Here is a 14,539-nt window from a genome sequence, read left to right on the forward strand (position 1 = left end):
ATGTGCAGCCGACAAATCTGCAGCAACTGTGTGATGTCATCATGTCAATATGGACCAAAATCTCTGAGGAATGTTTCCAGCACCTTGTTGAATCTATGCCACAAAGAATTAAGGCAGTTCTGAAGGAAAAAGGGGTCCAACCCCGTACTGGCAAGGTGTACCTAATAAAGTGGCTGGTGAGTGTAGATGAATAATAATAAAAAGAGAGTACACTGATGTTAATAATAACCCTACCTTTACCGCCACCAATGCTACTACTAATAACAGTAACAATTAAAAAGTACAGTATATCTTGAGAAGATTACAAAACTTGCCAAAAGCAAAAACTGCAGCTGCTCTCGTCTTGCACGTGTGTAAGTTGTGCAAACAGTTGGCATTTTTCTTTTAAGAGGAAAGAATAACTCGTGCATTGTACCCAGACATAATACAGCGAGCCTGTTGAGCTGCAGCCAGACTTTGCCTCAGAATCAGCCTTTCTCTCAGCTGGCTCTCATCCATCTTGTGTGTTAACTCTGCGATAGCTCCACAGCAGACAAACAGCACGATAAAGACAAGTGACTAAGATGATTTCTAAACACAGAACATAAAGTTGTGTAATCTCAATCCATCAGTGCTGAGGCTTTGTCAACAAAGTCCACGTGATGTTTGGGTTAAAGAGGAAGTAGTGGAAAAAAGATGTTAACCCCTCACCGGTCGCCTCTCCTCCATCGCCTGTCAATTATCCTGTTTGTTTTAAAACCCTCTTGACTCAGTTTTTCCAACCATTGCTCACGACTCCAAATTGGATCCTGTAGGTTTTGTTAATCTTTCCACTGATAGCATCTTTTCATGGCAAGACTTTTGAAAGTTGATAAATGTTCACAGATATTTATAAGTATTAGCTCCAGAGGCCCTGAATAATTCAGCACCATAAAAAGCAATGGCTGCTCGAGCAGTTTGTTTTGGTTTCACCATGTTCTCGTACCAGAGGGCCGGCCAAAACACACTTACGGCAGAGAATTGGTTCTTGGAAGAGATCTTGTTCCCAGAGAAAGAACAGCAGAGCAACACAGACAGAGAGAAACTGGATTTAGACGCTAACCTTACCTGACATTCTGCTAGAAATAGATTCTGGTGCAGATGATCACTCTACATGTGTGTGTTAACGTAGGAAACGAATATATTAAGAACAAAACCGTGTCAGCTTTCTGCCCTACATATAGTTGTCATTCAGCAAAAAAAAAGAAGTAGGTATGAAAACATACTGGATCCATTCTCCTTTGAAGTTGAAATTGCCGTGACCCAATTACTGATGCAATATAGAGATGGATATGAAGAAAAACTGTCCACAACTGCTGTTCTCCATGAGAAAAAATGTTAGTGTATTCAAAGCCTGCAGATATTGAGTGTTTGATTCTCAAAAGGTAGCAGGAGTATCATATGAATGGGCTGCAACATGCGGAACCACCAGTATGACCTGTTTTCAATTCATCAATCAATGAATCACTCCTACATTAATTTTCATGTGTCCTCTCTAAGGCAAATATCAAATATTGCTTTGAGTCTTGGTGGGACGTTTACCTCCTGACATTTCATGATCTGAATCAAATTATATTTTATTTAGGCAGCAGTTATGCAGTCTGTGGTCAGAGTTCATCCAGGGAGGGCAGTGAAACACTGCTGTTCAGCCTGGTGTTAAAACAAAAATCCTTCAGCCCCTAAAACACCATATGTATCTCAATTATGCATGGCCGTTTAATTTGTGAAGAAACTATATTTTTTCTTATATGCCTCCAGTACACAAAGAATCCAAAAAAAGAAAATTCTTGAACTAAAGTTAAAGGTGACCGCGTTTAAGAGTAAAACTATATCAAAATATTCATTTATGGATGGAGCAGTTCCACCTGAGCATCTGAGGAGGAACTCCACCTCAGTGGACATTTTTAAAAGAAATCGTAAGACATATCTTTTTAGCCTGGCTTTGACTTAATGGCGCCTCGTCTCTTATTGCCTCTGGTTTTAAGTCTCGTCTTTGGCATTTTCGACTTTGTATTTGTTCATTTAAATGTTACTTACTTGAAATATTTCATCGTTTATCATTGTAACATCTAGCTATTCACTTGTTACCTTGTCGGTGCTGTTTTACTCCTGCTCTGTGAAGCACTTTGGGCTGCACGATTGTATGAAAGGTGCTATATAAATAAACTTTGATTTGATTTGAATTGATTTACAAACTCCAGCAAATTATGACTCTCTCTAGCAGTATTGTTCTCAAAACAAACAAACAAATCAAATGAATTTGACTCACCTTGTGAAAATGACAGACATATAACACAAATATAATGTTTTTAATAATTAACTCAATTTATGCAGTATAATCCAAGTCACATTAATCAATTTTTATGCTCAATACTTCCCAAACTTACAGCTCTTTCCGATGGGGACTTAAACAGGAAGTTAAACTTACTTATGCGCTCTTCAGAGCCAGACTCCTTTAACAAAAACAGTAATTTTACCTTGCTGAAGGCAGTAGCTACTAGTCTACTGCTGCCTCGATCATCTGTGACTTTGGTCAGGCGTACAATAACACAAACAAGCTAACTGCTCCAGGCAGCAGTAGACCAGCAACTCCAGTGTTCAGCAAGGGTACAATTACCGTTTCTGTTAGTAGAGTCTGGCTTTGAAGAGAGCAGAGGTATGTTTAACTTTCAATTCAACGACGGGATAAATGAGACTATACTGCACGAGTTGTGTGAGAGTTTGTAAACAGGTGTTTTAATATAGTTTTGTTGTTTTTAAACGTGGACCCCATTTACTTCAATTCAACAAGAATTTTCCCTAGTTTTTTAAGTCTTTGTTGGCTGTGGAGACATGTAAAAAAAAACAAGTTTTCTTCACAAATTCACAGTAACATGGGGTGAGTAATTGATATGCAAATGGTCATTTAAGGGTTGAAGTATTCCTGTAATGTCAGTTAAAACAGCACCAGAACAGAAAACATTTTTATGTCTTCCGTTTCACATTATTAGTCAAATACAGGCCAACAAGGGCAGTAGATGGAGGCATTATGTTTTCGAGGTGTCTGTCTGTCCATCCATCTCATTCCTGTGAACGTGATACCTCAAGAACGCAGGAAGGAATTTAAGGAATTTAAATATAGATTTAATAAAAACTGTATTTATATTCCCCAAACTACAAAACTAAAAAAGTATTATTTAGTATGAGTACTGAAACTTGTGTATTATTTTTCTCACCAATATGGAAAATCTTACTACTCAGCATAAGTAATCCACAGTAGTAACATTCTCCTTGTGACTGTAAATTTGGGGTTTACGGGTTTAAATTTTGAGAGCTACATGGAAGTTAAGTAGACTTAGTTACAGATAGAGACTGCAAAATGTCCTGACTGTCGTCTGAACTGGTTCCTTTGAAGTAAAGGTATATATGTTTGTGTGTGTTGGTCCAGGTGAGGCGTACGATGAGCCCAGGCTGACTTGCTGGTACGGAGAGTTGCCCTACACGTATGCTCGCTCCACCATGGCTGCTAACACACAGGTTAGATAAAGTCATTAAACCTCAAAGTCCACTTCAAAGACTTTAAAGTAATCCTCACATTTATTTTACATTAGTTTATATGTTTGTGTTTTTGTTTAACTTCTCATCATCCACAGTGCTGTGTTGTATCTGTAAATCTTTTCTTTGAATATTTTGTTGCTCCTCACTTGTGTTCTTGTCTCATTTGTTTTAATGTTGTTTCCTTGTTAAAAAGATTTTTTTAATATCAGTTTCTTTCATTATTTTACAGTGTTGTTCTTGAATATCTGCTGAACTGTCTTTCTTCTTCTTCGTTCCCTCATAGTGGCATCCATTGCTGTTAACCCTTCGTGAAGCAGTGGAGCAGGCGAGCGGCTGCAGCTTCAACTCACTGCTGTGTAACCTGTATCGGGATGGCCATGACAGCATCGGCTGGCACAGTGACGACGAGGCCTCTTTGGGTAACAAGCCCACAATCGCCTCCCTCAGTCTGGGTGACACCAGAGTGTTCAGCCTCCGCAAGCAGCCTCCACCGGTGAGAGGATGGTGGAGCATGAAAACTGGTGTCCATTCTCACATTAGGAGCAGATACTATACTGCTCTTACACTTGCTTATATACTTGTTTTGTTAATTTAGAAAAAAAGTCTTGTTTTATTATATTTTCTCCTCCAGCTCCCAGTATTCATTAAAGTGGTCTCATAAAGTATTTGATTTGGCCTTCTAAAACCTGCAGACACTCTTTCTGACCTTTTGCTGTTTCTCATGAGTTAGTGTGGTGGTATGACTTGGCTCGCAGTCAGAGAGTCTATCTCCTGCCTCTGCTGCACGCTACTGTACTTAATAAAGCAGAACCACTGCAAATCTTAATAAAAAGAAGTGAGGGAGGGTAGTGGAGTGCAGAGCAGCAGCCAAGGTAAGGTAGTGAAAAGCTGGACACAGAGGGGAAGGCTTAAGTCAGGTATTGTGTTTAGACTCAGTGGAGTATTTAAAGGCGTGTGTTTAATAGTTGTGTGTTATTTTAAGTGTTAAAGTATACACTTCTCAGGAGGCAGGCTTCATTAGTCACAGTGTAGATGAGTTGTAGTGGCATATAGGCGTGATTTGCAGCTAACAGAATGTGCCCTCAACTTAGTTTGTGTTCAGTCATGTGACAGTACGTTGTACCAATTGTGTGTTTGTGTTCAGTCATGTGACAGTACGTTGTACCAATTGTGTGTGTGTGTGTGTGTGTGTGTGTGTGTGTGTGTGTGTATTATTATTATTAGACAACTATACACTGCGCTTTACTCTCTTTATGTTTTTGTGTCAGGAGGAGAATGGTGACTTCACTTACGTGGAGCGGATTCGGGTTCCTCTGGGTCACGGGACACTTCTGCTGATGGACGGAGCTACACAAGATGATTGGCAGGTAGGCTCCACCAATCAAATGCAAGGGCCCATGCAGGCGACATGGCCAACGGACATTAACCTGACACACCAGATTGTTTGTTACACAAAGCCATCTGAAAAGCTGAGAAGCTAATGGAGATTATTTGGAAAAGGGTGGACACAAAAAATACTTGACAGGTGACTGGATGAACCATCTGTCTGTCACGGTTTGCAAATGAGCATGTGTTTTCCGTGTGGCAAGAAATAAAGGACGAACCCAAGGTGATATGTAAACTCATCTTCATTGGTCGACTACAAACATGACGTATCATCTGAAACATGGAAGTAGCTACATGCCCATTAGCCCACAGCGTCATTAACAGGCGGCTCGCTCAGTGTGTGACGTGCACTTGTAGATAAAATATAGGCCTATATTAATGAAGGTTCATTAGTACAGTTTTGTATTTCTCTGTAATGTAGCACAGTGTTAACAATGTTACTGATACTATTCTTTCTCACACCTTCAACTCAAACCATTGTGTTGCCCCTCCCAAAATATATCATTTAATAATTACATTAATATTGTAAACATGCGGGCGACTAGTGGACTAATGGCCCTAAATGACGACTATTGGTTGACCAGGAAAATTCTTAGCGGGGGGCAGTCCTAATCCCCGGCCAGTCAGGAAAGGAGCGAAAACATCTTTCCATCGAGAAATCCTTCTCTCTCTACTAAAGAAATATTCTTCAGTTCTGATATAACTCATGCTATTGCAGCATCTACGCTAACCTCTTTAGTCGCTGTATTGTTGTTTTGAACAAACAGCTGCCTGTATGTGCCTTGTCACACACTCTTAAACCACACCCACAGCTGTCAGTAGCTCCTCACTGAATGCTAATTGGTCCACACCACTGGTGGTGCTGACATAGACGCATTAGTTGAGCCAGGCCTGCACAGAATTGATCACTAGCAATCACTACACAATGTATCCCAGTTATATTTGTGTCCGACTTGGTCCCAACTTGCTTGGTCAATCACACATGGATGAGATAAGATAAGATAAGATAGACTTTATTGTCCAGAAGGAAATTTGTCTTGGATACATGCATTACCTGCCGTTCAAAGATACAAAAAAGTTATACATACAGTTCCTACATCTACACAGTCCATACACAGAGCTGTCGCTATTCACAATCCCACACACTCAGTTCCTACAGTACATGTACAGACTGCCATCAGCCAACAACATGAGCAATAATAACCTCACGAGATCAAGGCAGACGCAGTTTGTAGAGCCAGCGGCCACGGTTGCTCTCCACCAACTGCAAGACCCAGGTCATGATGGGAAACGCCGGGCCACAAACACCACATTTTGTAGAAAATCCTCATTTTCTTCTGCTATTTTATGGTGGTTGCCAAATAGCGTTTAGGTGCATTACCGCCACCTTCTGAAATGGAGTGTGGATTGGAACAGCCTTATGCGTACACTTTATTCTTCTGCTAATCCCGTCTTCTCCAAAAATGTCAATATTGCCCTATACAGTATATTCTAGTCTGTTAGTCTCACACAGGTTTGATCTATTATAAAACATATCTTGTGTTGTTGATAATAGTAATAATGAAGGTCATATTGTGGTCTGTAAACTACATGTAGCCTCAGGAGGGATCTAACAGGATGTAAATATTTCTGTGACTGTGTATAATCTTTGTCTGACTTGACCGCAGCCTTTCATCACCACCACCACCCTACTGCTGCTACCACCCGATCTCAGCCATTTTCCAGGCGAGGGGAAATTCATCTCGAGTGAGACTATTACTTGAAGCCTGACAAGCTAGAAATTGGCGTGATGTTGTGATTACTATTTCTAACTACTACTTATGAAAACGGTAACCTCGACACAAATGAATCCATTACCTCATGTAATCTCTTTGACATTCACAGTAAACAGCTATGCACTGAAAACCTCACCTGCCTCAGCCAGGTGAGGTCAGGTGAAGACTGATCTCACCTGCTCTGCTCTTGTTTGTGTTGTGCCTTTGTGCGTGTGCGTGTGTGTGTGTGTGAGAGTGAGTGTGTAAGTGCTTCCGATTCAACACACGTGAGAGGATAGACCTGTGTTCAAGCAGCTCAGGTTCCTCTCCTGACCGACAGGCAGCAAAGATGGATGGTGTGGCCCTGAGAGGGTAACAGAGCTTCGGTATAATGACAGTCATTTTTTTTTACAATCAGGGACACTGGCCAGATTTATATGAGAGCATGAAAAAGTAGGAAGAGTCTTTGTGTATAATAGAGAGAGTGTAGCTGGTTTCTGTTAAGAAGAATTGCGTTACACCTGACAGTGAAGATATATCTTATTACAATAGGTTTATATTTAATACTGACTAAATGTTTTCAGCCTTTGGAAGAGTAGATAAAATAGGTCATACTATTTAGTTTTACCCTTTTTTAAACTTTGCATTGAAATAAATTGAAAAAGGTTGCAAAACAAAACAGTTGTGAAGGAGAGGAACACTGTGGTACACTGAATTTGTGAAGAAAACTTTGTTTTTCTCAGTACTACTTATTTATAATTTTACCTCGCCCACCATGGGAGCTGCTGGTCTACCGCTGCCTCAATCAGTTCTGTTAGTTTGTGTTATTTTGTGACTTTGATGTTTAAATAGGTTAGTTGTGTGAGAGTTGAGATATAGTTTTGCTGTTGTTAAACGTGGACCCCATTTACTTTAATTCATCAAGACCTTTCTCCTGTTTATTGTGTGGAGGCATGCAAGAAAAACAATGTTTTCTTCACAAATTCAAGGTAACACGGGGGAGAAACTGATATACAAATGGTTATTTGGGGGGTGAAGTGTCCCTTTAATGTCACAAAACAGCACCAGAACAGAAAATATTATATGTCTGTCAGTTTCACATGATTCGTCAAATTTTTATGCCTCTGGAATTTCTTCAGATTTGGCACAAATATCCCCTTTGACTCAACAATGAACTTATTAGAATTTGGTGATGATACGTCAAAGGTCAAGGTTAGTGTGACCTTGTCTGTCTCATTCTTGTGTATGCAATACCTTAAAAACACCCTGAAGGATTTTTTTTTCAATTTTGGCACAAATGTTCACTTGGACTCAACAATGAACTGATTAGATTTTGGCGGTCAAAGGTCAAGGTCACTGTGACCTTGTCTGTCTTATTCTTGTGTATGCAATATCTTAAAAACACCCTGAAGGATTTTTTTCAATTTTGGCACAAATGTTCACTTGGACTCAACAATGAACTGATTAGATTTTGGCGGTCATAGGTCAAAGGTCAAGGTCACTGTGACCTTGTCTGTCTTATTAGGTCAAAGGTCAAGGTCACTGTGACCTTGTCTGTCTTATTCATGAGAACAAAATATCTCAAGAACACCTTGAGGGAATTTCTTCAAATTTGGCAGCAGCGTTCACTTTGACTCAACGATGAACTAATTCGATTTTGGTGGTCAAAGGTCAGTGTGACCTTGCATCCATCTCTTTATCATGAATGTGATATCTCACAAACCCCTTAAGTAAATTTTCTTCATATTTGGCACAAACATCTCCTTAGACTCAACAATGAACTGATAACATTTTGGTGGTCATAGGTCAAAGGTCAAGGTCACTGTGACCTTGTCTGTCTCATTCTTGTGAACGCGATATCTTAAAAACACCTTGAGGGAATTTCTTGGTGGTCAAAGATCAAGGTCAGTTTGACCTTGCATACCGCTCAGTCTTTTGAGCATGATATCTATATCTCTAACACCTTAATGAAATTTCTTCAAATTTGAAACAAACTTTCACTTGGACTGAAGAATAAAGTGATTAGAATTTGGTGGTCGAAGGTCAAAGGTCAAGGTCAGTGTGACCTCACAAAACATTTTTTTTGTCCATAGCTAAAGACTTCTTACACTAATTATGACTAAACTTTACAAAAATGGCTAATTAGATATAATGATTAAGTGAGGAAATTTTATATCCAAAAGGTCAGAGGTCATTGTGACATCATAATGTTCTGCAAAAACACTTTTCTGGCCATTACTCAATGTCATAACTCAGACACAAAAGGAGAGACATTTGGTTAGATACCCATTTGGTGTCACAAATCTTGAAACTGTGCTGATTGTATAGATCCTCTGTGCTGCCGGGGGGAAGATGTGTGTGAAGCATCCATGTTTTCACAGACATGGATGTAAACTGTAAGAGAAACTCAACTGGTGTGCGAAGGGAAATACTGTTGGGCGATAATTCTAGTTTTTGTTTTGTTTGTTTTGTTTTTGAGAGCGATACAGCGAGAAAGATAATCATAGTTTTGGCTTTTCATATTTTAGATGCTACTTTAGTAATGTCTTGTGTTAAAACAGTTCAGCTGGCTATGCTATAAAGTAAGTGAAAATTAAAAGGAGTAAGAGAAAAATAAAGGGGAAGGGGGGGTGTAAGGAGAGGGAGAAGTACAGAGAGAGTGAAAGAGGTTTGAGCTTAAGAGAAAAAAAGAGAGAAGGTCACAGGTGTTTTATGGCGAGGCCTCCCTGAGTATCTCAACAAAGGTTTTATCTTTCCTTTAAATATGTTGCCAGAGAAAGAAGATCACACCATCCATTAATCCTTCCTCTGTCACTGCGGCCCTGGTCTGTCTAATAAAACCTCCTGGCTCAGCTAGAGAGGTTTGAAAGTGAGTGCTAAATATTTAACTAAACCTGTCAATCCTACTAAAGTACTGCACTTGTTTGAAAAAGGATACAGGTTATTTCTGCCTGTTCTGGACTCTTTCTTTTGACACTGTTGAGTAGAAGCAAACCTTTCACCTCCTTTAGTGATGTAGGTGAAGGAGGAGTGTGTGTGTCTGTGTTTTTGAGGGCATGAGATGCACAAGTGGAAATTATTCTTATTTGCAAAAGGTCCAGACATGAATGAGCTGAATTTTTTGTCCGTGTTATTCCAGAGGGAATAACAGGGGAATAAATTTGCCATTTACCCCATATGTGAAATGGTAAGAACATGGTGTTTTTTGTCTGTTATCACATTTTCCAGTTGACCTGTGTATGGAGCGCACAGGTCAGTTGAAACGTAAAAGTACACTTGTGTTTAGGAAACATCTAAAAATGTTAATCTTCCTTCCTTTTGTTTTCATATCTGTTTATTTTCCAATCTCAGTTGCATGCCGGCATGGGTCTGAGTTTTTACCCAGTATCAACAACTTCTTTTTTCGTCTTCTTTTAAATTTTATTGCATATTAGAAAAAAATATGTGCCTAAAATCTTTATTCATATGTTTTTATTTAGAATTAAAAAGCTGTAAATGTTTTTATTGCAATATGAATACAATATCAGATTCCTGAGATGTCACATACTAATCCTTTTAAAAGAAAAGTTAATTTGATGATTATAGAACCAAAAACCAAGACACTGCTGCACTTGTCTCATGTCAGCTCATGTTTTTGATAAGAAGAACTAATGACCCGAGATGCCGTTCTTCAGCTAGTCACAGTTTGGGAAGCAGCCAGTGTGTCTGTTATTGGCATCTTGTCCACAAGAACTTTTGCTGTAATTCCACTTAATGGTTCGGCTCATCTCGATTCACTTTTGGCACCAGGTCCTTTTCTCTATTTTATTTCCCACTTCAAATAGTACCCCCTCGGTGTAGGTGGGATTCTCAGCTGATTTCCGTAGTGACTCCATCTGAAACTGCCGTTTTGTCTTCAATGCAACACTTGCAAGATTGTTTCATCTGCAACTATAAGCTGTTTTAGACCAAATTGTTCTGTGAACTCCCTGAGAGGAAGTGTTCACTGTGGAGCTCCCCAGAGAACTACATGCCTTCAAGGGCTTTTTTCTGTTTGCATTTGTGCTGTCAATAGGAACGCTGAAGTGATGTAAGCCGGCTATGGAAGATCTTCTTATATTTGGCTTCGACAAGTAAAAAAGCGAGTTGTATTTCCACTGTCTCATATATGCTCAGTAAAGCCCGGGTTTCACTGTCTGTCCATTTTCAGTTGTTCAGTGTTTTCTTCCACTGCAAACTGTTTTGTTTTTTGTTTTTCTTCCAAAATGGCGGTTTGCTGGTGCTGCATTGGCTCGTGTAAACCAGTGGATGTACACATATGTCACTCATGGTTCTTCTTATGCTGGGAGAGTACCTACTCTGAAAAAGGAGCTAGAAACATCCCTTAAATGGAGTTTAACTATGATAACTATGATCATTCAGTTCTTGTGGTGCAAACACAATGAAAACGGGGGGCTCTTGGAACTATGAATAAGTTCAATCAGGAGAAACAGAAGTGTGAAGTAAAGATATTATGTAATACGTAATATGAGTGTACAGATAACCAGGTGATTTGTGCTGATTACGATCTAGCATAAGTCTTTGGCGCTTGGAAACCAGAGGGAGATATGTTGTGATCGAGGGACATCTGAGCGGCAGCAGTATAAATCTCCCCATGGAGTCCAGGCACTGGTGGTGGCTGATGACTCTGAGGCTGCTGACTGGGATGAGGCTGATGAATCTATAAAGACTAGGTGGTGATTGGGAAGTGGAGGGTGCTGCTCACAACTCCAGCAAGAAAGAACTACAGTAGAGAAAGAACCATATTTAAAAGGGGGAGCAGTAAGATGATAGGCTTACTGAGAGGGTGTGCCGCTGTGCTAATGGTTGATTGAATCCGCTGAAAAACAGCTGAAGACACATATTGAGTGAGCATGCATGGAAGGAGTGAATGGCAGGGTGAGGAAGAAAACGTACAGCCTGAGCATGAAAAGTATTGTCTTCAGCTTGTCTGTGCTTCGACAGTAGTATGGCAAAGTGTCCGTTGTGGACAACATAGTTTTGCAGACTGTGTTTTTTTAAAATCTAGGGCATGTGAATAGAAATTCCAGTCACTATTGACGGTAGCTTTACTATTCAAAAATGGCAGTATAGTGCAGGATGTCCCGTGCAGTGCTTGTGACGACTCTCTCTGACTGATCAGTGGTCTGCAGTGTTTTAGCTCCTCCTTCTAGTACTGGCTCAGCTCGCTTGGAACCTTGACCGAGGTGGTATCAAAAAAAAGTACAAGTTACCAGGCAGCCTACCATCCACAACTTTTGCTAGTGGAAAATCAAAGAAAGAGCATTAGAGGCTCTACCTCCGAACCTTACATATATATATATATGTATATATAAATCTTTTTGGATAAAAGACCAACAAGTAAATATTGTGTGAATGTGAATTCAAAATGCCTCATTTATGAGTCTCTCTGTCTCCACCAGCATCAAGTGGCTAAAGAGTACCATGACAGAGGCCCACGCATCAACTTGACCTTCAGAAATATCTACTCAGAGCCGGAGGGCCACAGACCAGGAACCAAGCTGCGATTTACATCCAAGCAACCGTAAACTCCCCTCAGTGTCAGGTACCTAAATCTGAGGAAACAGTGTGTTCAAATACTGAGCCACACAGTGTTAGATCTGATGGCTGGAGCGCAAGCAATGGAGAGATTTCATCCTCCTTCTCAGTGAGCTCGTGAGCAATTTTTGAAACAAGTCTTGCAAACACATTACTGAGTTACAGTATGAATAATAGCTTTCTCCAACACTTAGGGAGATTTTCAAGTCTGCCTGAATTCACCTGTTCGGTAATTGAACCATAATAACACTGCAGTCGTGACCAGTGGTGATTATCAGATATCAGTGTTTTCAGAGAAGCTAAACAGAAGAATGAGTAACAATGAGGATTTAAAGGCTGGATATAATGTCAGCTCTGCATATTATTTTGACTTTATTTATTTATTTAGCACAGACCGTTTCTGTTTGTTTGTCGGTACTTTGATAAAATCTCTCGTTCATATGCTAAAAATTCATTTCGACCCAAATGACTTGTCATGAAAAGTGTCTCTGTGATAGACCCAGTGACTGTACAGCGAGTCACTGTCGATGTGACTTTTGGTGAAATGCCTTAAAATGTAAACGGTTTCCTGCCTTGTTTTTCTTGGAGAGCTTTTTTGGAGAGTTGCTATTAAAAGGGAAGGAACAAGTAAAGTGGCCACTTAGGCCAATTACATCTCCATCAGGACTGGAATTAGTTAATTGTGCTGTTGAACAAGATTCGTCTGATCAGTCTCTCAAAGAAGTCGTTCAGGTTTTTTAAAACCTCTAATATATCCTCAACCAGAGTCGTTACAGTTCATCTTAGACGTGCTCACGCAAGTCTCTTTGGATAGAAAATGCACAAGTCAATGTAGTAGCAGCTGAATAACAACTTACACTGTGTATTTAAAGTGTACTTGAGGACAGGAAACTGTACAAACACCAGCCAAACAACGCAAATTACTTGCATACACATTTTAATTTTCAAGTTCTTTTTGAAATGTTTTGTTGATTGTTTACACTAAAATTTGGTGTTGATGTAAAGACATCACAATGCAATATTATATTATATATATATTATAAAATAATAACTTTATGGTTTCTAAATATGACTCCTGGGAAAGTTCCATGTAGATTCCATTTAAACACAAAGTTAGTAATATTGCAACAAGAGTCACAGTTTTGGCACTGTGCCTGATCACCGGAGCTTCTTTTCTGGGAAACAACTTTGGGTCCTGTTCCAACATGACAATTAAGGAAAGTCTAAGTGTCTAAAGGACGTGTATACATTACTTTAACCACCTACATGATGGGATAGTATGTTTACTTTGTTACACTAAAGAGATACAAGAGGTGTTCTTGATTGCCGTGGTTGTGAAATAAACACTTAATTTGCTGAATTCTCTTCTGTTGTGTCATATGTTCCATAAAACATTTTTTTGTCAACTAAGCAAAACAAACTTTATTTAATACATAAATGGAATTTAAACCCTTTATTTTTAGAAGCTTTAAGACTCTAAATTGGGCACGCTGACAGCAAGTTTAAACAAAATATCACCTTGTGATGGGAAGTTTGTCATGAAAATAAACTGTGGTCTGTGCACAATGTTTGCAAAATACAGAGAGGAATGAAAGGTTCTGTCCAGGATCTCTGAGACAAGAAAAGTTATGCAACCATTGTTGTAACTACACCCAAAAGATGTGATAAGGCTGTTTGTTGGAAAACAAGTCTTGATCAGTTCATATTGTGGGTATATTAAATCGTGTTACAGGGCAGTCGGTAAGTATTAGGATATTTGCTAAAGCCCCTTTCCCACTGCACAAAAAAGCACTAACACTTGCTAACATCTGGCTTTTTAATGCAGTGGGAAAGGTTTTAATCGGCATTCACACACAGGTCAAATAACACTGCAGTAGTCATGGGTATTTATCACCTCTGGCTCTGATTGGCATTGATGGGAACACAAACCTGGGTGAATGTGCTAATTTTATCTCCTTTACCACAAAACACCGTCCATATCCGCCCAAGCAGCGCTCACACACTCCGTACACTGCAACTAACTGCACCCCCTGAAGAAATATTATCATATTTTTGGGAAAATGAAAGAGTGATTCCAGAGAGAAGCAGACAGAGGGGTCTACAGTCTGTGTTTGAAGGATATATCCAGGATGTCAAACTGACTCAGCAGCAACAACAGGTTAAAAAGACAAAGATAGTTAGAAGCTAAAGCCGAACTATAGGCTACAGATCACAGTGTAAAAGTGAACCACCACATCACTGCTGATCGCCACACAAGACAATGAATA

At 39.6% G+C, this 14,539-nt stretch overlaps 1 protein-coding gene across 3 annotated transcripts in view; it reads left to right on the forward strand.

Moving 5' to 3' along the window:
* The window catches only part of alkbh3 (alkB homolog 3, alpha-ketoglutarate dependent dioxygenase), a 20,678-nt gene extending 6,168 nt beyond the window's left edge, over nt 1-14,510 (forward strand). For all 3 annotated transcript variants that reach the window (XM_050073884.1, XM_050073882.1, XM_050073881.1), the window contains 4 exons: nt 3,446-3,534; nt 3,839-4,048; nt 4,824-4,922; nt 12,137-14,510. In XM_050073884.1, the coding sequence (XP_049929841.1) occupies nt 3,446-3,534; nt 3,839-4,048; nt 4,824-4,922; nt 12,137-12,262 (524 nt within the window). In that variant the 3' untranslated portion in view covers nt 12,263-14,510. The remainder of the gene's footprint in view (nt 1-3,445; nt 3,535-3,838; nt 4,049-4,823; nt 4,923-12,136) is intronic.
* Nucleotides 14,511-14,539: the final 29 nt, after the last annotated feature.

The sequence above is a fragment of the Epinephelus moara genome, chromosome 20 (genome assembly GCF_006386435.1).
Source record: "Epinephelus moara isolate mb chromosome 20, YSFRI_EMoa_1.0, whole genome shotgun sequence".
Lineage (NCBI taxonomy): Eukaryota > Metazoa > Chordata > Actinopteri > Perciformes > Serranidae > Epinephelus > Epinephelus moara.